Below are 23,147 nucleotides of genomic sequence, written 5' to 3' on the forward strand. Positions count from 1 at the left end.
TTCCGGCTCTGGCTGCCTGTCACCGGAGGGGGAAGGTCTGCAGCCGGCTATCTCTGTTCAGTCCTTTGTTCCGTGCGCGGGCCTGGCGGTCTTAGGTTAGGGCTGGCTTTTCGCGTGGTAGGTATCCCACAGTCTGGTTTGCTAGCCCAGATTATTTCGCTCAGATAGCGCTCAGGGTATTCAGGCCAGATTCTTACTCTCAGCGATGCAGCCCACGCCGCGCCTCCCTGCCCAGCCCCGGTTTGCTAATGGCGGATGCAGGCGTCTGCGCTGCTTCTCTGCTGGGGGAGTTACCGTAGGGCTCGCAATCTGCGAGTTTTAAATTGTTTATTTATTTTTTCTCCCTGTTATGTTGCCCTCTGTGCTTCCAAAGCTCGGCACAGATTCGGCAGTGAGAAGGTTTCCTGATGTTTGGAAACGTTTCTCTTTTTAAGATTCCCTTCCCGGGACGGAACTCCGTCCCTCCCTCTTTTGTCTCTTTTTTTTTTTGTTTTTAATATTTTTTCCTACCTCCTTTCGAAGAGTTGGGTTGCTTTTCTGGGTGCCTGATGTCCTCTGCCGGCATTCAGAAGTTGTTTTGTGGAATTTACTCGACGTTTAAATGCTCTTTTGATGAATTTGTGGGGGAGAAAGTGTTCTCCCCGTCCTACTCCTCCGCCATCTTGGCTCCTCCTAAAGTGAAGATATTTTTAATTTGAAGGTGAGATTAGGCCAGATACCCAAGTGAGAGAAAAAGAGTCTTGAACCTTCATTCTGTGTGATCCTAGAAATGTTCAAAACTTATGGGGACCTCAGTTTGTTTTCATTGCCAGTTGGATAGTGGTAGCAAATAAACATGATTGGAACAGGAATGTCTAAAGGCTTAAGAGTCTCGTAAGTCAGTCTCTTCTGAGGAGAGCTCTTACATAATCACCATGAAGGATTACCATTTATCTGAGACTTTTCTATTTCAACTCCCTAAAGCAGCACATCCTGCTTCTGTAACACCCACAGCATCGGCATTTAATTAGGGATGCTGGGCTCTTGTTAAATGTTTCTAACAGCATGGAAGCTCCAGGGACAAGAAGTCTGTCACTCCAAGAGTCCATAAAAGAAGCCTCGTACCAGGTTTTGGGATTTTGAATTTGAACATCTATTCTCATGTTCTCTTTTCTACTACAAGTAAGTGTTTTTCTTTTTGTTCTTATTCTCCTTGTCTTCCACCTCCTTTCCCCCACCTCCCTACTTCTTATTTCAGCCTGAATCTTAGATTTACTGTTTTTCTTCAATCACCCTCTTTGGAAAACAGTAGGGAATAGTTAGGAAAAAGGAAATCAATGATCTCATAGACCTTTATTTGGGGAGACAATAAGATATCCATCCTGTCTCTGGGTGTGTGGGGCAGCTCAAGTGTCTGTAAACTGTGTAGCTTCCTTCAGCAATGTCATTTTTTAGCTACAGGAAAGGTGCTTGGCTCTCCAAAGTATTTGATTCATCTGTTCTGCCAATACTGTGAATTCTTGAGACAAGTCGTTCAGTCCATGACAGTGAAAAGATACAAGTCCTACTGGATGATAAAAGAGTTTGGCATGATTTGGCATAAATGACTATTATCAAATCCATATTATGTGAGAAACAAAGACAAAATAAATTTCTTTAGTCCAGAGTCAAAAGTTTCATATAGCAAAGTCCTTCATGAAGAAGAGAGACCAAACTTTACCTGTGGTTTCAGAATTTAGATCTAAAACCAAATATGTGAAATAACAATAGTAATATCTATCATTCATTGTTATTTTTATGTACTACACACTAGGTTAAGTACTAAATGCATTACCTCATTTAATGTCAAAATTTTCAGATGAGAAAGATATCATTATTTTCATTTAGGGAGGAAGAGCTTTATAATTCATTCATGGTCACACAGCTAGTAAGTGGGTAGAATAGCTGCATTTTTTGTGTTCACACAGCTGGTAGGTGTAACCATTCTTCCAGTAATAAAACACAGTGACCAGGGACTTCCCTGATGATCCAGTGGCTAAAAGTCCTTGTTCCCGATGCAGGGGGCCAGGGTTTGGTCCCTGGCCAGGGAACTAGATACTACATGCTGCAACTAAACATCCCACATGCCACAACTAAAATGTGGTCAAGCCAAAAAACCCCACAATGATCAAAATTTTTTTCTAATACTTGGATTTGTCTAAAGATGGAATAGCCTCCCTTTAAAGAGTTTACATCTCTCATCAATACAGTATACAATTTTAGATTGGGTTATCACCTTGCAAAATATAGGGCTTCCCTGGTGGCACAAATGGTAAAGAATTCTCCTGTAATGCCAGAGACTGGGTTCAATCCCTGGGTTGGGAAGATCCCCTGAAGGAGGGCATGGCAACCCACTCCATTATTCTTGCCCGGAGAATCCCCATGGACAGAGGAGCCTGATAGATGACAGTCCATGGAGTTGCAAAGAGTCAGACATGACTGAGCAACTAAGAACAGCACAGCAAAACAGCTGTATAGGGTATTTCAGTGGCCGGACTAGATGACTTTTAAAGGCTCCTTCCCAATTGGAGCTGGAATTTCCATTCTGTATATTCCATAAGAGATGGTCCAAAATACCGCATTGAATTTTCAGCACCATGCCTTAGACTCAAGTACCATGCCTTAGACTCAGTAATGCTCATTGATTATATAAATAGCCATGGTTAGCCCCAACTTTGATTTCAATGTTGGAGAGGAGATGGATAGTGGTGGTACAGCAGATAAAAGCCTAAAGAAAAGGTTTTCTCAAGATTTCTACCTTTTTCATGATTTTTCAGTTAATACGTACAGTGTTATCATTTCTAGAGAATTCATTAATTAAAGGGAAATACGCTATTGTAGAGTTTTTCCTTCACTTATCTGAACACTCTACAAAAACAGCAACATAGGGTCAAGTAACACCAAACAAACCATTTTCCAAAATGGAACTTTTCCAAAACAAAAGTTTCTTATTTGTATACTGGATACAATGGTCAGATGATTCACAGAAAGCTTTGTTGTGTAAATGAATTCATATTAAATCCTTCACTTTAATATTGATAAGAATTCTGAAAGCCAGTTTAAATTTTACCTTAGTTCTAGTACTGAACTCTTGGGATTACTATTTCTTTGTCTTCCATTCAGTTCTCCACTGAGACGGAATTCAGCCAAGTATTGCCATCTGTAGACTAACTCATGGCACCCCACTCCAGTACTCTTGCCTGGAAAATTCCATGGATGGAGGAGCCTGGTAGGCTGCAGTCCATGGGATCACTGAGAGTCAGACACGACTCAGTGACTTCACTTTCACTTCTCACTTTCCTGCATTGGAGAAGGCAATGGCAGCCCACTCCAGTGTTCTTGCCTGGAGAATCCCAGCGGTGGCGGAGCCTGGTGGGCTGCTGTCTATGAGGTCGCACAGTGTGGGACACGACTGAAGCGACTTAGCAGACTAACTCACGAGAGATTTTCTTCATGGAAAGTTTATTTTTCATGATACTGAAATGATGCATGGCTACCGGGAAATTAAATAGAAATAAAATAATTTGCATTTACTAAGTGTATTTAATCTCATAATTTTTTGAAATAAGACTCAGTCTTAATCTCAGTTTCATTAATATTTCCTTGATGTTTGTTCTTTGGGCCTTAAACCAAAACATATTTCTAAGGTGTGTTTTGGAAACAGTTTGGCCAACCTAGGGGGAAACAACTAAATAATTAGAAATAAAAATTACTGATTATTACCATGGATATTATGTTGCTTTCTTACCCATTTTGTTTTTTTACTATTTTTTATTTTGACAATTTTAAGCATATAATATATACAAAATTTTATCCTATGTCCAAGAGATCCAAGTTTTAAGTTATCCTTTATTTTGTGTGGAAATATTTATAAATTTGATCTTTGTCATAAGTATCTGAGTTGGAGTAATTCAAACTTTTCATGGATCTGGAAAAAGACAGAAATGGGAAAGGACAATGGGCTAATGTCTCATCAAAGCCAGTGCCGTCCCAGCAATATTTTACTCAGCGTTTTATTTTAAATTTACTCTTTGAGTTGTAATATGCTATGATCATAGTATACTTAATTTACTGAGATCATTAATTATGATATCACATTACCAAAACCATTGATGAGAAATTGATTTTTAAACATTTTTGTTTCTTCATCATTCTAAGCAATCAGAATGGATCAACGGTCAAACTAAAACTGTTACTTTTACATCATAATACATAAATATTTTTCTGGAATTTTGGAGACAGAGAGTTTATAATAATTTTACATATGACTCAGGATTTCCCCTGTGGCTCAGCTGGTAAAGAATCTGCCTTCAATGCATGAGACCTGGGTTCAATCCCTGGGTTGGGAAGATCTCCTGGAGAAGGGAGCGGCTACCCATTCCAGTATTCCGGCCTGGAGAATTCTGTGGATTGTATAGGCCATGGAGTTGCAAAAAGTTGGATATGACTGAGCGACTTTCACATCACATATGACTCAACAGGGAACCAGAAAATTAAAATGATCTTTCCATGTTCAAACAGCTAGTGGATTGTAGAACTGAGGAGGGAACTCAGGTATTCTGACTTGTTGTGAGATGTGTTCTCTTGTTTGTTTCATGTTTTCTCTGATCAGCTAAGGTTGTTGTTGGTGACCATACCAGTTAAAGAGAGAGAAGTCTGATTTTTAAAGTTCCTGCTCTGAATGCAGACACAGGACTTAGTGACTAAACCACCACCACATCATGATATTTGAGGCTAAAATGAGACAAAATTATTATTTAAAATTTTTATTCATTTACTTGGTCTTACTTTTACAGCAGTGAAAACTCCAAGTCCTAATCACTGGACCACCAAGGAAATTATATGACAAAGCTTAGGGCACTGGAGAGTGGTTTCAATAACTAATTCCATTGATAACAGTGTCATCTTCAAGTCTTAGTGTCATGGTTTGAAAGAGTCTGTTCCAGGACATGCTTACTAGTGTCAACTATTGTTTTTTAAGATAAAGTTTTATCAAAGTACATGGTATCACATTCTGGAACTGTCTTGTTTTTGGAATTTTCTATTCCACTTTCATTTTCTTAAAATATAACTTAAAACCATAAAGATCAATCTCTAAGTGTGCAAGGAAGACAAGGAGGCATCACAAGGAGAAACTCAAATAACCCCACAACTCTTGAAACAAATTATGTAATGGATATTCACCAGTCATCTCTAAGACACAACGAGGTGTTAAGAAATGGGCTTGCCAAGACCTATTTACATAAATAGCTCTTATGCTGCACATAGACCTTTAAAATATTTACTTTTTCCTGCAAAGGTGTTGCTGATGTTCTGTAAGACATGCGTCCTATAGGAAAAGTTTAAATGTGTGTCGAAGGCTTATGTGATGATTGTGGTACAACACTGTAACTTGTCATAGATTCTAAATTTGAGTGTTTTTTCCTGTTATTTTCTGATGATTATTTTATCTATAAAGTTATATGTTCTTGTTTTGTAGATTACTGCTGCTGCAGCACATGAATACTGCAATCTGTACTGCTTCTTTCTCAGTTTCCAAGAGAAAACATCATGGAAGGAGAAAATCACACTCTGTCTGAATTTATCATCTTAGGATTCTCTGACTTAAATGATGTGCAGTTTTTATTCTTTACCATATTTCTTATGATCTATCTCTGTACCCTGGGAGGAAATATTTTCATTATTTTGGTAACATTGGTCGATATACGACTCTATACCCCCATGTATTTTTTTTTAAGGAATCTGGCCTTTCTTGATATCTGTTATACCACCACTAATGTCCCCCAGATGATGGTGCATCTCCTATCAAAGAAGAAAAGTATTTCTTACGGGGGCTGTGTGGCTCAACTTTTTGCATTCCTTTTCTTTGTGGGGGTAGAATGTCTCCTCCTGGCAGCCATGGCATATGATCGTTACATTGCAATCTGTAAGCCCTTAAGGTATTCGGTTATTATGAACAAGGTCCTATACAGCCAGTTAGCAGCCTCCTGCTGGACTGGTGGTTTCCTCAACTCAGTGGTGCACACAGTACTGACATTCCACCTGCCTTTCTGTGGCAACAACGAGATTAATTATTTCTTCTGTGACATCCCCCCTTTGCTGATCTTGTCTTGTGGGGACACTTCTGTCAATGAGTTGGTGTTACTTATCATTGGGGTCTTCATTGGATGGGCTCCTTTCCTAGGTATCATCCTTTCCTACCTCTACATTATCTCCACCATCTTGAGGATCCGCTCCTCAGAGGGGAGACAAAAGGCCTTTTCTACCTGTGCGTCTCACCTGGTCATTGTCCTTCTCTACTATGGCAGCTCCATCTTCACCTATGTGCGGCCCATCTCATCTTACTCATTGGCAAAAGACCGGCTGATCTCAGTACTGTACAGTGTGGTGACCCCTATGCTAAACCCTATCATTTATACTTTGAGGAATAAGGATATCAGAAAGGCCCTGAGAGCTGTGGGAGAAAAAGTAGCAACTTTCAAATTTCATTTCCCTTGAAGTGTAGTGTTTATTTTTCTCTCATGATAAATCTAGAAAATTATCTGTCTTGCCCATGCAATCTGTTTTTTCTTGCCAACAGTATTGATTTCAATGATAAATAGGGCAAAATGTTGACAAGAAATTAATCTGGGTAAAGGATTAATGGATTTTGGGAGTTCTCTTCTTATTCCTGAAATGCTTCTGTATATTCTATATATTTGAAACTATATCTAAATAAAAAGTTAATTTGAATCTTTTGAGCATAACTAAAACTACAATGTGCTTGTCTCTACTTGTGCACACTTTTTTTGGTATTTTAACCTCCATATCAAATATAGTGAACTGAAGTTGCTCAGTCAGGTCCAACTCTTTGCAACCCTAAGGACTTAGCCCTCCAGGCTCCTCCATCCATGGGATTTTCCAGGCAAGAATACTGGAGTGAATTGCCATTTCCTTTTCCAGGGGATCTTCCTGACCCAGTGATCGAACTCAGGTCTCCCACACTGCAGGCAGCCTCTACCGTCTGAGCCACTAGGGAATCCCAAATATATTCAAACATATCAAATATATTCTTCAGTTAATCTATTGTTCTTAAATTTTATTTTGTCTTATGGTGAACTAACTATCCATTGACTTGTGGTTCTCTAACTTTCAGCATTTGTCTCAAAGTTGTCTTCCTTTGTCACTGTCCTTCTTACGTTTACTGTACTTTCCCAGTGGCTCAGCTGGTAAAGAATCCGCCTGCAACGTGGGAGACCTGGGTTTGATCCCTGGGTAGGGAAGATCCTCTGGCGAGGGGAAAGGCTATCCACTCCAGTATTCTGGCCTAGAGAATTCCATGGACAGAGGAGCTTGGCAGGCTACAGTCCACGGGGTTGCAAAGAGTCAGACACAACTTAGCAACTAAGCATAAACCAGTGGTTAGAACTCAGCGCTTTCACTGCTGTGGCCTGGGTTCAATCCCTGGTGTCAGGGAACTAAGATTCTGTAAGCCACATAATGTGACCAAAAAAAAGAAAGAAACAAAATAGAAAATATATATTTATCATAATAGCACAAATAATAACCTTAGATTTTTTGCAATACTTCAAAGATCCCATACATAAAATTGCAAATTAAACAAATTTATTCCCATTGTTTATTCTTCCTTGTTTATCATTTCCCCAAATCCTTCCTTTTTCTTTATCTGTGGAATTCAGTTTATAATTCATATTTTTAGTTTTCATTATATTGCTCTAACTGATATCACTTTTTTGCATTTACAAGGTGTTAGACTTTTGAAGGATAGAGCTGTCTCTTCTCTTTTATATTCTCATCACTCCCTTTTGCTCATGATCAATCAAAGGCTCTGCCCCAAATTTATTATTAAAGAATTAATCTAGTGACTTCACAAGCACACCAAAGAAGGGTATAAATTGATACTTATGGAAGAGAAATATGGAGAGAATAAGTCTCTAGAGAGAAAAATCCCAAGATATTAATGTCCAGATACCCCCAGGGAAGTTTATACAGGATTTAGTCTGTTTGTTCTCTCAAATAAGACATGGATTTGCTGAGATTCAATCTCACATCTAGATAGAGGTTTCTTGCAATAAAATGGGTGTAAGAGTTTTGAACAGCTGGAACTATCTCTGATGATCTTATTCAAAGAGACAGTAAATGCAGCTGATCTCTGATTTTTGGATATCCTTTTTGAGCCAAAATTTTATTTTATTATAAAGTACGTGAAGACATGTGCAGGACAAATTGGCTGAGAGTAAACAGAAGAAAAGTGAGCTTAGATTAGAGGAATAATTTTCTGAAGAAGGGGTGTTAATATAATTGGAAAAAGCAAGTGAAAGTAAATGGGGAAAACTCTTTGAATCTAAGCCGTGAAAATTACAGAGTGGAAGAGCAGGTGGGTTTACAGCATAAGTCATTAGCAAGTAAAGCTTTGAATTTCTCAGTCTATGTGTATGTACATTTTTGTTTTTGTTTTTGGTTGTTTGTTATTTGTTTCAGGGTAGACTCTCATTGTGACCAAGTTAGGTCTATGTTTTAATTAAATGTCTGAGTGCCTATATCTGTTTAGTGGTGTGTGGGTATGGGTGTGGGTGTGTGTGGGTGGGTGTGTGTGTTACCGAGAGTTATAGAAAATATAAAGAAAAGAAGAAAGTGAAGTAGAGAAAAAAATTACATGAGTAGTACCTTAATGTATGTCAAAATTAATAATGCAAAAATGATAGGTTCTAGTTCTAGTCAAGCAATATGTTAGATTGTACCTACTATTTATATAATTACATAACTTTGCAATAGTATGATTTTTAGTGGGAGATGGATGGTGCTATTATCCAGGAAAAATATAATAATTTTCAAAACACTTGTATGAAGTATTTACTTAAGTATTAATATTTTCACTTGAGTACATCCCCAGTTTCCCATATATGCATAGGTAATAATGTCCTTCAATTATATTTATGACTCCTGAGATTAATCATCTTCTCTACCAACAACTCCATTTAGAATATTTCTTCTATATCCATACTCATGGAGTGCAGCTCCTAGATTTTTGTTTTCTTTCACCAATAATGTAATTTCTTAAATTTAAAATACTGTTTATAGACAGCAATTAATCATTAAGAATCACAAGTGTCTTTGAGAACAGTCCATGACAAAAATTAATTGCTAAAACTGGCCCTATATGGCTAAAAGTTATTTACTTAATCACAAATATTCATTGCTCATTTTCTATGTTGCCATGTCCTCTGATAAACTGGAAGAATCTTTTGTGAGTGTAGCATCACATTCAGGAGAATAGTATGGATAGGTGAGAATGTTCAAAAGAAAACAAATTTGACCTTTTGAGGGTAGCTTTTGTAACTGATAATGATTGAACAGGTAATCCTAATCCAGTAGTTAATTCAGTAAGTATAGAGAGAGCACCAAAAAAAATGTTCCAGACAATGTTTTAGGTGCTAGGTTGCAGTAGTGAATAAAACAGACAACAGTTTTGTGTGTGTGTGTTTGAGACTGCATGTAAGTTAAATAAAAAATATAAAATATTTAATAAAATCCAATACAGCAGATTAAGATAAGTGCCATTGATAACAACATAGCAAGAAAGGATATGCTTTTTTTTTTTTTTTTTTTTGGTCATTTAACCTGGAGAAGACTCTTAAGAGTCCCTTGGACAGGAAGGAGACCAAACCAGTCAATCTTAAAGGAAATTAACCCTGACTCTTCACTGGAAGGACTGTTGCTAAAGCTAAAGCTCCAATACTTTGGCCACCTGATGTGAAGAGCTGACTCACTGGGAAAGATGGAGGGCCAGAGAAGAGGGTGAGAGAGGATGAGATGGTTAGATAGAATCACTGACTCAATGGACATGAATTTGAGCAAACTCCAGCAGATAGTGGAGGAAAGAGGAGCTTGGCATGTTGCAGTTCATCGCATCACAAAGAGTTGTACAGGAGTCAGTGACTGAACAAAACAATCAGAGAAATTCACGATGAGGGTGTAGCTTTAGGGCAAAGGTCTGAAAGAGATGTGGGAATTAAACATGTGAATTTATTAAGTGTAAGAATGCTTCATATAAGTGGAGAGCTGGTGCACAGACCTTGAGATGAGAATGTAGTTAGTGTTTCAGTAACAACATAGAGATCAATGTGGCTGAGGGATAGAGTGGAAGTGGAAGCTTAAATCATTAGACATGTTTAACAGAATAATCCTGGATGCTGCCTTGAGAATAAGAGACTGGATAAGAGTGGAAATAAGATCATTCCAATAATTCAAATGAGTGATGATGGTGATTTGCACAGAGTCACATAGGAGACAGTGAGAAAGGAATTTTGCATCTGTAGTCATGAAACAGGGTAATCTGCACATTGCCTTGTATAGTCATTTTTCACTTTTATTGGGTCAATTTTTCCTTACATGCATACAGACACATGCCCATTCTGATATTCTTCACTTCCTTCTGCATTTCCATTCTTCTGCTTAGAGTCTTTTCTTACTGACTAGCAAACTTTTAGTGTATATTTTTAGTGTAGTGATAAATTCTCTCAGTTTGTATTTTCTCTTTTTTATGTGGGTGTGAATTCTTTTCTTACTGAGCTGTTTATATATGTCAATCAAATTTGTAAATTATGCTTTTCAGATTTTTATATTCTTACTAATTTTTTTTTTTTTTTTTTTTTTGCTTTCTCTTCTATAAGGCATAGAGAGAGAGAGAGAGATGTTAAAAACTTCTATTAGGATTGTGAATTTTACTCTTCATTATTTCTGTCAACTTTTGAAGCTATTTTATTGGGAGCTTACATTGGGTTGTGATATTCTGGACCAGTTGTTAGCAGGGGAGTGTTAGTGTGGGTAAGGGTGGGTAGGCTGCTGCTTAATCGCTCAGTCATGTTGAACTCTTTGCATCCCCATGGACTGGAGCCCACCAGGCTCCTCTGTCCATGGTATTCTCCAGGCAAGAATACTGGAGTGGGTTGCCATGCCCTTCTCCAGGGGATCTTTCCCACACTGCAGGCAGATTCTTTACCATCTGAGCCACCAGGGAAGGGGTATACCAGGTAGTTTTTCCATTCCTCAATTCAAGGGCTCCCTCTTCTGTTACTAAGGTGGTGATTATTTTTTACAAATGGCAAAGCGTTTAGTATATATTTTTCCTCTCTCTTTCAATGCTTATGTTTTATCTTCTTCTAATTCTCCTCCTCTTGTAGAAATTCCCACTAAATGTAGGGCACTTTTTCCTGGGCCTGAAAAATTGGGGATGTTTTCAAAATTCTCTTCCTGTTAACACTTTTTACTCTTTCAAGTTTTTCTCATCTACACACACAAACCCACCACTGTGCTGCAGTTTTGTGGCTACTGAGGCTAACTATGCTGGCGTGATGGGATTCATGGGGTCGCAGAGTCGGACATGACTGAGAGACTGAACTGAACTGATGCTGTTTTTATTCCCTCTGCTTAAACACAATATTTGAAGATTCTGGATTTTATGTTTCTTAGTTTTGCTGAAAGTTTAGGCATGTAGGAAGGATACATTAATTTCCTGAGGCTTTAAAATATCTTAGGAGAAAAGAAGAAATCCTCAGTAGGCTACATCACTTTTACTGCCAGAACCGAGAATCACAAGCTGAACAATTATTTCCTTTGTATGTTTTAAAATTTTCTAACCTCTAATTTTTTTTATCTAACCTCTAATTCTAATGTTGTAAATAAGATATAGTCATGCTTTACATTTTATGTTTTAAAAAAGTGTCTTTTATCTATATCTGACTTACTCATCATAAGCTGTTTTTATTAGTACATGATAAATTCTAAAGCAGTAAAAAGATGTTTGACTCATATTCAGGAGTGGTAAAGCTGTTTACTTACCACTTTTAAATATTCTCCACACTGGAGCTCACCCTTAGGCTTTTCCAAATAGTAAACTTGCTTCACTTAATTCCCACAGTGTAAAATTCAAAAAAACTAATTCATTGTCATCATTACATTTGCTTCCCAAAGCAATGGAGAATGTCACTACAGTAAATGAGTTTCTGTTACTTGGCCTGACCAGTGTTCAGCAGCTGCAGCCTTTCTTCTTTGTGATTTTCTTAATCATTTACTTGATAAACTTGGTTGGAAATGGAGCTATATTAGTGATTACGATTTTGGAACCCAAACTGCATTCCCCCATGTATTTTTTCCTGGGAAACCTTTCTTGTCTGGATATCTGCTACTCTTCAGTGACATTGCCCAAAATCCTTATAAACCTCCTCTCTGCTCGCAGGACCATATCTTTCCTGGGCTGTATCACTCAGCTATACTTCTTCCACTTTCTGGGAAGCACAGAGGCCGTCTTACTGGCTGTCATGGCTTTTGATCGCTTCACTGCCATCTGCAACCCACTTTGTTACCCTGTCATCATGAGCCCCAAGGTATGTATTCTCTTGGCAGCCATGGCCTGGATCACCAGCATCTTTAACGCTCTGGTACATTCTGTCATGACTGCACGCCTGAACTTTTGCCACTCTCAAGAGCTCAATCACTTCTTCTGTGATGTCAAGCCCCTCTTGGAGCTGGCCTGCAGTAACACGCTGCTCAACCAGTGGCTGCTTTTTGTTGTCACAGGCAGCGTATCTATGGGAGCTTTCTTCCTGACGCTTCTCTCCTACTTCTATATTATTTGCTCCCTTCTGCTCAAGCATAAGTCCTGCAGGATACTCCACAAAGCTTTGTCCACTTGTGCCTCCCATTTCACGGTCGTGTGTCTTTTCTATGGACCTGTAGGCTTCACGTACATTCATCCTGCCTCAGCCACTTCCATGACTCAGGATAGGATGGTGGCCATCGTCTATAGTGCAGTCACTCCAGTGCTGAATCCACTGATATACACTCTTAGGAATAAAGAAGTGAGGCTGGCGCTGAAGGAAATCTTCAGGAGCAAGTTATTTAAAGACTGCCGGCAGCACCACTGAGATTAATGAGGCTTATATCTGACTCTGATTAAGATTTTTATCCCTTCACTCTAATAAATGGTCTACATGATTTTTCCTCAGGAATTTGTAGCCCCATAACCATGTTCTGTGCTCAACCATGTGTCATTATTTGCTCAGTTTTTATTTACCTACTCACTTATTTAAGAGATAGTCATTGAATATATATTGTGTCAGGCAGCATAGATGTAGGAAGCAAGACTGAACAAAAGAAATTCTACAATCTTACACAATGGACAAATTCATAAGTATATATGTCAGGGTAATTAGATGCTGCTGCTGCTGCTGCTAAGTTGCTTCAGTCATGTCCAACTCTGTGCAACCCCATAGACGGCAGCCCACCAGACTCCTCCGTCCCCGGGATTCTCCAGGCAAGAACACTGGAGAGGGTTGCCATTTCCTTCTCCAATGCATAAAAGTGAAAAGGGAAAGTGAAGTCGCTCAGTCGTGTCCGACTCTTAGTGACCCCATGGACTGCAGCCCACCAGGCTCCTCCATCCATGGGACTCTCCAGGCAAGAGTACTGGAGTGGGGTGCCACTGCCTTCTTCAATTAGATGCTACAGAGAACTAAAAAGAGATAAGAAAGCTAGGGAGGGATGAGAGCAGGCACTTACTACATAATAAATGATTTATCTATTTCTTTTCTATTCTGGCCATTCTATTATATATGTCAGATGTTCTCATATCAATTTATTTATCGGAAAAAGATCAGCTGATCTGAACGCTAGAAAATGCACTCAATTTATTGGTAAATCCCTTGTTGTATACCTTGAAAAGGGAAGACATATTAAAACTGAGATTTATAATAAATGTCTCCATCAGCATCTGGATGCAGAATAATTGGAAGCCAGACTCTCAGGCAGCAATTTTCAATGAATGTCTATAGACTTCCTTCAGTCTGTAAGGAATGTCTGTAAGAAGTGAGTTTGCTTCTCCTTCACTGAGCCCTGGGGTGGTAGCCAGTTAAGAACAGTTTCTTTGTTTGTGACTGTCTGGTAAGCCCAAAGATACAAGCCCCTCTGGTCATTAGAGCAGGCTATCTGGGTTATGTGGCCTCTGGGTGTCAGCAACAAAAACCGGAACATCAGGAAGATGTTTTTTTTTCTCAGAAACACCAGATATCTGAGCTAGGGCAGAGCTATAGCCTGAAGATTGCATCCATTGGACTCCCTGAGCTCTAGAAAGGATTGTACTTGCCCCCTGTTGCTGCTGCTGGTGCTAAGTTGTGTCAGTCATGTCCGACTCTGTGTAACCCCATAGACGGAAGCCCACCAGGCTCCTCTGTCCCTGAGATTCTCCAGGCAAGAACACTTGAGTGGGTTGCCATTTCCTTCTCCAAGGCATGAAAGTGAAAAGGGAAAGTGAAGTCGCTCAGTCGTGTCTGACTCTTAGCGACCCCATGGACTGTGGCCTACCAGGCTCCTCCGTCCATGGGATTTCCCAGGAAAATGGCACTGGGGTGCCATTGCCTTCTCCAGTACTTGCCTTCTAGCTATGTGATAAATGAGAAGCCTGCCTCTTAGGCTGTAGCTTTTAAGGGAAACAAATAGTCCTATTTCACAGAAAGACTGGGTGTTTCTGTCTATGTCTCTGTGCTGTCTCAGGGGAGATAGCCTGTTAAGAATTGTTTCTCTGTTTGTTACAGACCTGTGGGAGCCAAAAGACATGAGCCCTGCTGGCCACTAGAGTCAAATGGTCAAGGGGTGTCCTCTGGATGTTGGGATATATTGGCAATCTGAATGAGGCAGAGGAATAGAAAAGAGATGGTGTCTGCTAAGGCCTCTGTCTATGGAGAGTATTGTAGTTGGCCTCTAGAAGTGTGTTAGATAAGAAGCCTACCACTTAAGTCAAGCCTTTAAAATAAGCAAATAGATCTCCTTCACATGAAGACTGGACACGTTTCATTAAATGGGAGTTTTTTTGTCTGTTTGTTTTGTCTTTTGTATTTTGACTATTCCATATGGCATGTGGGATCTTAGTTCCTTGACTAGGGATTGAACCTGTACCCTCTGCATTGGAAGCTCCAAGACCTAACCACTGGACAACCACGGAATTCCACAATTTGGTTTTTATTTTATTTTATTTAACTTTACAATATTGTATTGGTTTTGCCATATATCAAAATGAATCTGCCACAGGTATACATGTGTTCCCCATCCTGAACCCTCCTCCCTCCTCCCTCCTCATACCATCCCTCTGGGTCATCCCAGTGCACCAGCCCCAAGCATCCAGTATCATGCATCGAACCTGGACTGGCAACTCGTTTCTTACATGATATTTTTTTACATGTTTCAATGCCATTCTCCCAAATCATCCCACCCTCTCCCTCTCCCACAGAGTCCAAAAGACTGTTCTATACATCAGTGTCTCTTTTGCTGTCTCGTATACAGGGTTATTGTTACCATCTTTCTAAATTCCATATATATGCGTTAGTATACTGTATTGGTGTTTTTCTTTCTGGCTTACTTCAGTCTGTACAACTTGGTTTTTAAAAAAGCATTTTGATGGAAGAAAGTCTCCTGGGGCTTCCTTTGCTGTTTTCACCTCCTATGTCTAGTCCTCCCATGAGAACGTAAGAGGGTCACTCTGGGAAGGACTTCAGTCTTAACCACTGGACCTCCAGGGAATTCCCTAAGACTGGACACATTGCAATCTGCTGCCTCTTTTCTGAGCTTTGGGGAGTAGTAGGGTGTCAGTTAGCCAGAGTGAGGTCCTGTGAGCTTTTTAAGCTTTTTCTCCATAGCCTTGTAGGTCTCACATATGCAAGCCTTGTTTTTCAAAGCTAGATGTCTGGGGGCTTGTTCCTCAAGTGAAATTCTTTAGAGTTGGGGTGCCAGATGTGGAGTCTAAACTCTTTACTCCTCAGTGAGAAGCTGGGAGTTGTGAGTTGCCATGCTGGGAATAGAATGTTTGGCCAGACTGTATCTTGGTCTCTCTGCCTGATTCAGTGTGGAATGTTTCTCATTGATTTGATGTGTAACAGTACTTCAACTAGTTTCTGGTTTTCTTTTCTGTGTAGCTATAGATTGGGTGTGCCCATGGGAAGAGGTGAGTTCAGGGTCTCCTACTCCACCATCTTGAACCAGAACCTTTGTTATTCTTTTTTGTTAATTTAGAATCTGCTTGTCAATATCCATGAAAGAAAATACATTTTAAATTGGATGAAAAGTAATCCTTTGGCAAATGTCATCATGCAGTAGAACTGGATAAAATTCTAGATATGTGATTGAGGTTTCCAGACTATAATTCTTAACATCACAGATTCTCTCTCTGCTTCTTGCAAAATGTTTTTATAACCCTTATTCAGAATTCTCTGTAGCCATGATTGTGTGTGTATGTGTGTAATCACTTATATAGAGTTTGTTCACTTACAGATATTATTTTATTTAGCCTTAGTCATCACATCAATCAAATTAGGTTGGTTTCATTATTAGCATATGTTTACAGAAGGGGAAAACCAGAAACCAGAAAGGAAAAGTAACTTAACTATAGTCACATTACAAGCAGAGCCAGGATTCTAACTCCAGGAGATCTTGTTCCAGAGTCTGAGAGTTTTGCTGTATGCATCTATAAATAGTCATTATTAAGAAATTTTTGGCTAAGGCAGATTTTAAGAAAAATCTGTCAATTTCTCTTCCATTTATAGACAGGATCTATTTTGAGTCTAACAAGGTACTTTATTTTTTATTTTGGTGGCTATAAAGCCCTTATTTTGTTGCTGTTTTCTTTTTCTCTGACGTTTCTCAAGTTAAATCAATCACCTTGTCTTGTCAAAATGGTTCAGTTTAAACTTTATCATCTTTTAATTTCTTAACATATTTCTCTAAACAATGACAAACTTTGGATCCACAAGCTGTTAAGAGTTTCCAATGATAGGAGCTGTATTGTTTAAAAATTGTCATACTTACTCTTTCTTTAACCTTTCAGTGGAAATCACTGGCTCAGCATAATATTCTTTTCTAGTTAAATGTAGCAAAATGTTCTACCAAATAGATTAAAAAAACAAAATAACTATTTATTGAAATATTAAAGTAGAGAATAACCCTTTGAGAAGAGATCCCTAGACATCTATGCTAGGAACATCTCTAGGGAGAGTTCAGAGGGGATTCAATGTACTTATTTTGTGCTTAGAATGGGAATGAAGGCCAAGTCCTCTGTGATTTATATTTACTCTTAGGTATATGATATTTGTCATATAAGACTCTGAGCAGCTAAAATCTTTCTGATAATTTTATACAAAGAGATAATCAACATATTATAGCCCTCATTCTTGGGTTTCCTTATGCACCAAAACCATATATTTTTTCCAAGGATGTACACAGAGAAGTAAAGAATAGGGTGAATTGCCACAGTCAGTAGGTAGAACATAAGAGAATAGGTAAGAAGGAAGGTTTTTGTTTTTGTATGTGTAGAAATGTGTGGGGTTTTTTGTTTTTTTTTTTGGTGTTTTGTATATGTGTGTGTGTTTTATAGAAGGAAACTGAGACCATTAGAAAGGGTGAGTGAGAGTAGCTGGGGAATGTCTTTGAATATAATTTGTCAAAACTATAGGGTGGAACAAATGGGTTTATGGCACAATTTCTTAGTTGGAAAAGTTTTGATTTTCTTAATCTGTTTAATCATGCATCTTTTGTATGAAGTAGATATAGCAGCACATATGCATCTCTACCTGTGTACTTGTGAATGTTTTTTTGTGCGAGACAAAAAACAGTATATAAAGAGCTGCCTTGTTTTACTATTTCCTATGAAATTAAAAGACGCTTACTCCTTGGAAGGAAAGTTATGACCAACCTAGATAGCATATTCAAAAGCAGAGACATTACTTTGCCAACAAAGGTTCGTCTAGTCAAGGCTATGGTTTTTCCTGTGGTCATGTATGGATGTGAGAGTTGGACTGTGAAGAAAGCTGAGCACCCAAGAATTGATGCTTTTAAACTGTGGTGTTGGATAAGACTCTTGAGAGTCCCTTGGACTGCAAGGAGATCCAACCAGTCCATTCTGAAGATCAGCCCTGGGATTTCTTTGGAAGGAATGATGCTAAAGCTGAAACTCCAGTACTTTGGCCACCTCATGCGAAGAGTTGACTCATTGGAAAAGACTTTGATGCTGGGAGGGATTGGGGGCAAGAGGAGAAGGGGTCGACAGAGGATGAGATGGCTGGATGGCATCACTGACTCGATGGACGTGAGTCTGAGTGAACTCCGGGAGTTGGTGATGGACAGGGAGGCCTGGCGTGCTGCGATTCATGGCGTCTCTAAGTGTCGGACATGACTGAGTGACTGAACTGAACTGAACTGATGTACTGAAAATTATTTAACTAGTCCCGTATGGTCATTTAGTTTGTTTGCAATCTTTCTTATGGTGATGCTTAAATAAATATCATGGCAAATACACAATTTTTGACATTTGCAAACACATCTGAAGGACAATCTAGAAAGTGGAATTGCTTTGAATGTGAGATTTTTAGTAGTTATTGCTAAAATATCCATTAGAGATTAAATCAACTGACATCCTCATCTGTGTGTATTTTACCACCCTCAGGCAAATATAATGTCTCAAACATTTTAATCTTCATCAAAATAGCATATCATTGTGTTTTAATTTGAAATTCTGTTTTGAATATTTGTATATTTTTTCATTAAAAATTATGTTATAGTTTTAATAGCTTCACTTAGGAATGTTGTGCTGAAGTTTTCTGTTTCACTTCAAATATTTTTTTCCGAAGAAATATATTTGATTAAGAAATCACGATTTTCTATTTATCTGTTTTTTTCTTATTGTGCTTTCATGTAGATGCAGAAGTTCTCATATTATTGTTTATCTATGAAAAAGTTGAATTTGGGGGGCAAGTTATCAGCAGGAGGTTTATGGAAAAGGGGATAGGATATTTTCCCTAGATTCTTGGCTCATTTGTCCCCTCTTGTATTGCAACATTCTTATTGCCTCTGTAGTAATGTACTTTTCTCTGCATTCCATCATTACAAGCACATTGACTCTCTCTTTTCTGATATTCCAGAGAAATTCACTCTCAGTGTGAGGTACTCTTTTCTGAGACTGAATTTTTTTGCTGTTTTCGATATTCTCTTGCCTTTAAAGAGCTTGGTATTTTGGGATTTTCCTACATAATTAGCCCTGTTGCTGTGATGCCTTCTTCTGATGCTGACACCAATTCTGCTTATTTGTATTCCCTCTGCCTACACATGATTTGAAGTTTGTGGATTTTAAAAAATGTCTTCTAGTTTTATGAAGGCTTAGGTTGTGGAGAACCTACTCTTTTTTAAAAGAAGATATTTAGGACTATTGCTAAGCTTCTATCTGTACCCAGAAATAAATTTTTATAAATATATCTGACAAGACTCTTTTTAGATACATTAATTTTAATGCTGCAATGAGGCTAAAATTGAGTCCTGTTCTCTTACTGTATTCACTGAATATCTGCCTTTATTCTATATGGGCTGCTTTATAGGTTTAACTCAGCATCCTAAATATATTTCTTAGTTCTATGTATCACATATATCACACTGACTCAGAATTTTATCATATATTTCTGTCCTTAATTATGTTGCAAGTGAATTTAATTCTAGCATTTCTAATCATTTTACTCACCGTAGATCATCCTTATATACTTTCAGATGATGAACTTGCTTCATTTAACCCATACAGTCTACTAGAGCAGCTTTACTAACTGTTATCACTCCTTCTCAGAGCGATGGAGAACGTTACCACAGTGAATGAGTTTCTCCTGCTGGAACTGACCTCCACTCAGGAGCTGCAGCCTGTTCTCTTTGTGACCCTCCTGATTATATACATGATTGATCTGTTTGGAAACGGGTCCATATTAGTGGTTGTCATCTTGGAGCCAAGACTCTACTCCCCTATGTATTTTTTCCTGGGAAATCTTTCTTGTCTGGATATCTGCTATTCTTCAGTGACACTGCCCATACTAATGGCAAACCTCCTCTCTGCTCACAAGGCCGTATCTTTCCTGGGCTGCATCACTCAGCTACACTTCTTCCACTTTCTGGGCTGTACTGAGTCCATCTTGCTGGCCATTATGGGTTTTGACCGATTTGTGGCCATCTGCTATCCACTTCGCTACACTCTTATCATGAACCTCAAGGCATGTATTCTCCTGGCAACTGTGGCCTGGATCACCAGTTTCTTTTATGCTCTGATGCATTCTGTCATGACTGCACGTCTGAACTTTTGCCACTCTCTGAAACTGAATCACTTCTTTTGTGATGTGAAGCCCCTCTTAGAGTTGGCTTGTGGTGACATTCGGCTCAATCAGTGGCTCATTTTTATTGTCACTGGCAGCTTAGCTATGATACCATGCTTCTTCACTTTCCTCTCCTACTTGTATATTATCAGCTTCCTTCTGTTTAAGAACCATACCTGTCGTGTGCTCCACAAGGCTCTGTCCACATGTGCCTCCCATTTAATGGTGGTATCTCTGTTTTATGGAACTGTGGGGCTCACCTACATCGCCCCAACCTCTGCCACCTCTGTAATACAGGAGTGGTATGTGACTGTCATACACACCACTGTCACTTCATTGCTGAATCCATTGATATACACCCTTAGGAATAAGGAAGTGAAGTTGGCTCTGAGCAGAGTGTTTGGGAGGAAACTGAAGCTGCCTAAAGAAAATCATTGGCAGCACTAGAAAAAAAATCAAAACTCTATTTTATGTTTATGACATTTATTTCTAATTTTAATACTTTTGATACATTTCTTGAATTTTCTTTTCTTATCAGAAATTTGTTCCATTTGTAACTGTGTTCTTCATGTATATGATTCCAATTACTCTTCATTAGTCATTCATTCAATTGAAATATATTTTTCAGGAAGAAGTGTTCAATTTGCAGAGGATACTATCTTGGAAAAGATCCATGAGTACCTGACATGAGGACATGGATCTTTTTCATTTGAAAAGGTTTGCAAAGATAAGATGAACAAGTTAACGCATATGCCTTTCAGAAGATAAAACACAGAATGAATGAACAAGAATGAGCATGTGCCAGCGGGCACTCTTTTGTAAGATTGGGTCTATGAAATCTTATTTAAGAAATGACATTTGAGCAGAATGCCAAAGGAAGTAGGGAAGTGAGTCATGCAAGTATGTGACAATAAAGCTTTTTATGTAGAAATGACAGAGAATGAAAGAGTATTGGTATAGAGTCTTGTTCCAGTAAGATGTCCCATATGCCTGGAGCTCAGTGAGTAATGAAGCGGGTGGCAGGAGATAAGGGCAGAAAGTTGATGATAGTCATGTCATGGGCATTCTGTTGTCTGGCTGAAGGCTTTCAGCACTAACTCTGGGTGATTAGTATGATATGGAGCATTTGAGTGAAGAATTGACTTGACTTGACTTCTGTGGTGAAAGAATCACAATGTTACTGTGTTGAGAACAGAGAGTAGGGGAGCAAGGATGAAATTAGAATTTCCTTATAATCTTTTGGATGAGAATTTATGGAAGCCTAGACAAGGGTAATAATGGTGGGGATAGGAGAAGCAGTTAGATTCTGGATGTATTTTGAACACTCAACTTTCATTATTTGCTGATAGCTGGTAGGAAGATGAGAGGCATCGAGGATGATCATTAATTTTTATGTACTTATGTTAACACCAAGATATGTCGATAGTGTAGAAAAATCAGGCTATGAACAGAGAAGTGTGTGATAAAGGTTTTGATTTGTTTTTCTCACCATAATATTGTTTTGAATTGAGTTCTCCTTCCTATTAATTGGGCTTCCCTGATAGCTCAGACAGTAAGCAATCTGCCTCCAATGCAGGAGACCCGGATTTGATCCCTGGGTCAGGAAGATCCGCTGGAGAAGGGAATGGCTACCCACTCCAGTATTCTTGCCTGGCGAGTTCCATGGGCACAGGAGCCTGGTGAGCTATAGTCCATAGGTTTACAAATAGTGGGACACAATTGAAATGACTTAGCAGGGCACACACACAAAATTACCACAAAGGTATAACAGTTCAAGTGTGGTGGTCCACGAGATCTTAGTGATGTAAAAATAATCATTAATGTTAAGATAAAGGAAAAATTCTCAAGTATTTTCTTTTGATTTCTTTTCAGAACATGCCAATACAGGCAGACCTCAGAGATATTGTGGGTTTCCAGACCACCACCATAAAGATGATATAACAATAAAGCAAGTCACATGAATACTTGGTTCCCAGTGTGTGTAAATGTTATATGTACACTCTACTGTAATCTATTAAGTGTACAATAGTATTATGTATGTACATGTATGTACCTTAATTAAAAATACTTTATTGCTAAAAAAATGCTAACTATCATCTGAACTCTTCAGTGAGCTGTAGTAATAGCAACAAAGATCACTGATCACAGGTCACCATAACAAATATAAAGTACTGGAAAATTTTGAAATACTGTGAGAATTACCAGTATGTGACAGGTGATTCAAAGTAGGCAAACGCTGTTGGGAAAATGGAGCTAACAGGCTTGCTTAGTTAGACCTTGTGCCAGGTAGTCACAGACCTTCAAGGTTGTAACAACATTACAATTTTGTAACAACAACAAAAAAACACAGTATCCATGGAGTGCAATAAAATAAAACAATAAATCTAAGTATTCAGTTCAGTTCAGTTAAGTTGCTCAGTCGTGTCCGACTCCTTGCAACCCCATGAATCGCAACTCGCCAGGCCTCCCTGTCCATCACCATCTCCCGGAGTTCACTCAAACTCACGTCCATTGAGTCGGTGATGCCATCCAGCCATCTAATCCTCTGTCGTCCCCTCTTCCTCCTGCCCCCAGTCCCTCCCAGCATCAGAGTCTTTTCCAATGAGTCAACTCTTCGCATGAGGTGGCCAAAGTACTGGAGTTTCAGCTTTAGCATCATTCCTTCCAAAGAACACCGAGGGCTGATCTCCTTTACAATGGACTAGTTGGATCTCCTTGCAGTCCAAGGGACTCTCAAGAGTCTTCTCCAACACCACAGTTTAAAAGCATCAATTCTTCGGTGCTCAGCTTTTTTCACAGTCCAACTCTCGCATCCATACATGACCACTGGAAAAACCATAGCCTTGACTAGATGGACCTTTGTTGGCAAAGTAATATCTCTGCGTCTGAATATGCTATCTAGGTTGGTCATAACTTTCCTTCCAAGAGTAAGCGTCTTTTAATTTCATGGCTACAGTCACCATC

At 38.8% G+C, this 23,147-nt stretch overlaps 3 protein-coding genes across 3 annotated transcripts; all 3 read left to right on the plus strand.

The window, feature by feature from the left end:
- Positions 1-5,568: 5,568 nt before the first annotated feature.
- On the plus strand, positions 5,569-6,516 carry LOC139178841 (olfactory receptor 5V1-like). Its single transcript, XM_070777631.1, has one exon. The coding sequence runs from the start codon at positions 5,569-5,571 to the stop codon at positions 6,514-6,516; it is 948 nt and encodes a 315-aa protein (XP_070633732.1).
- Positions 6,517-11,993: 5,477 nt separating this feature from the next.
- Positions 11,994-12,944, plus strand: LOC139178899 (olfactory receptor 12D3-like). The gene has a single exon (XM_070777706.1). It carries the CDS (start codon positions 11,994-11,996, stop codon positions 12,942-12,944), a length of 951 nt encoding a protein of 316 aa, XP_070633807.1.
- Positions 12,945-19,673: 6,729 nt separating this feature from the next.
- Positions 19,674-20,630, plus strand: LOC139178842 (olfactory receptor 12D3-like). The gene has a single exon (XM_070777632.1). It carries the CDS (start codon positions 19,674-19,676, stop codon positions 20,628-20,630), a length of 957 nt encoding a protein of 318 aa, XP_070633733.1.
- The last annotated feature ends 2,517 nt before the right edge of the window (positions 20,631-23,147 follow it).

The sequence above is a fragment of the Bos indicus genome, chromosome 23 (genome assembly GCF_029378745.1).
Source record: "Bos indicus isolate NIAB-ARS_2022 breed Sahiwal x Tharparkar chromosome 23, NIAB-ARS_B.indTharparkar_mat_pri_1.0, whole genome shotgun sequence".
Classification (NCBI taxonomy): Eukaryota; Metazoa; Chordata; class Mammalia; order Artiodactyla; family Bovidae; genus Bos; species Bos indicus.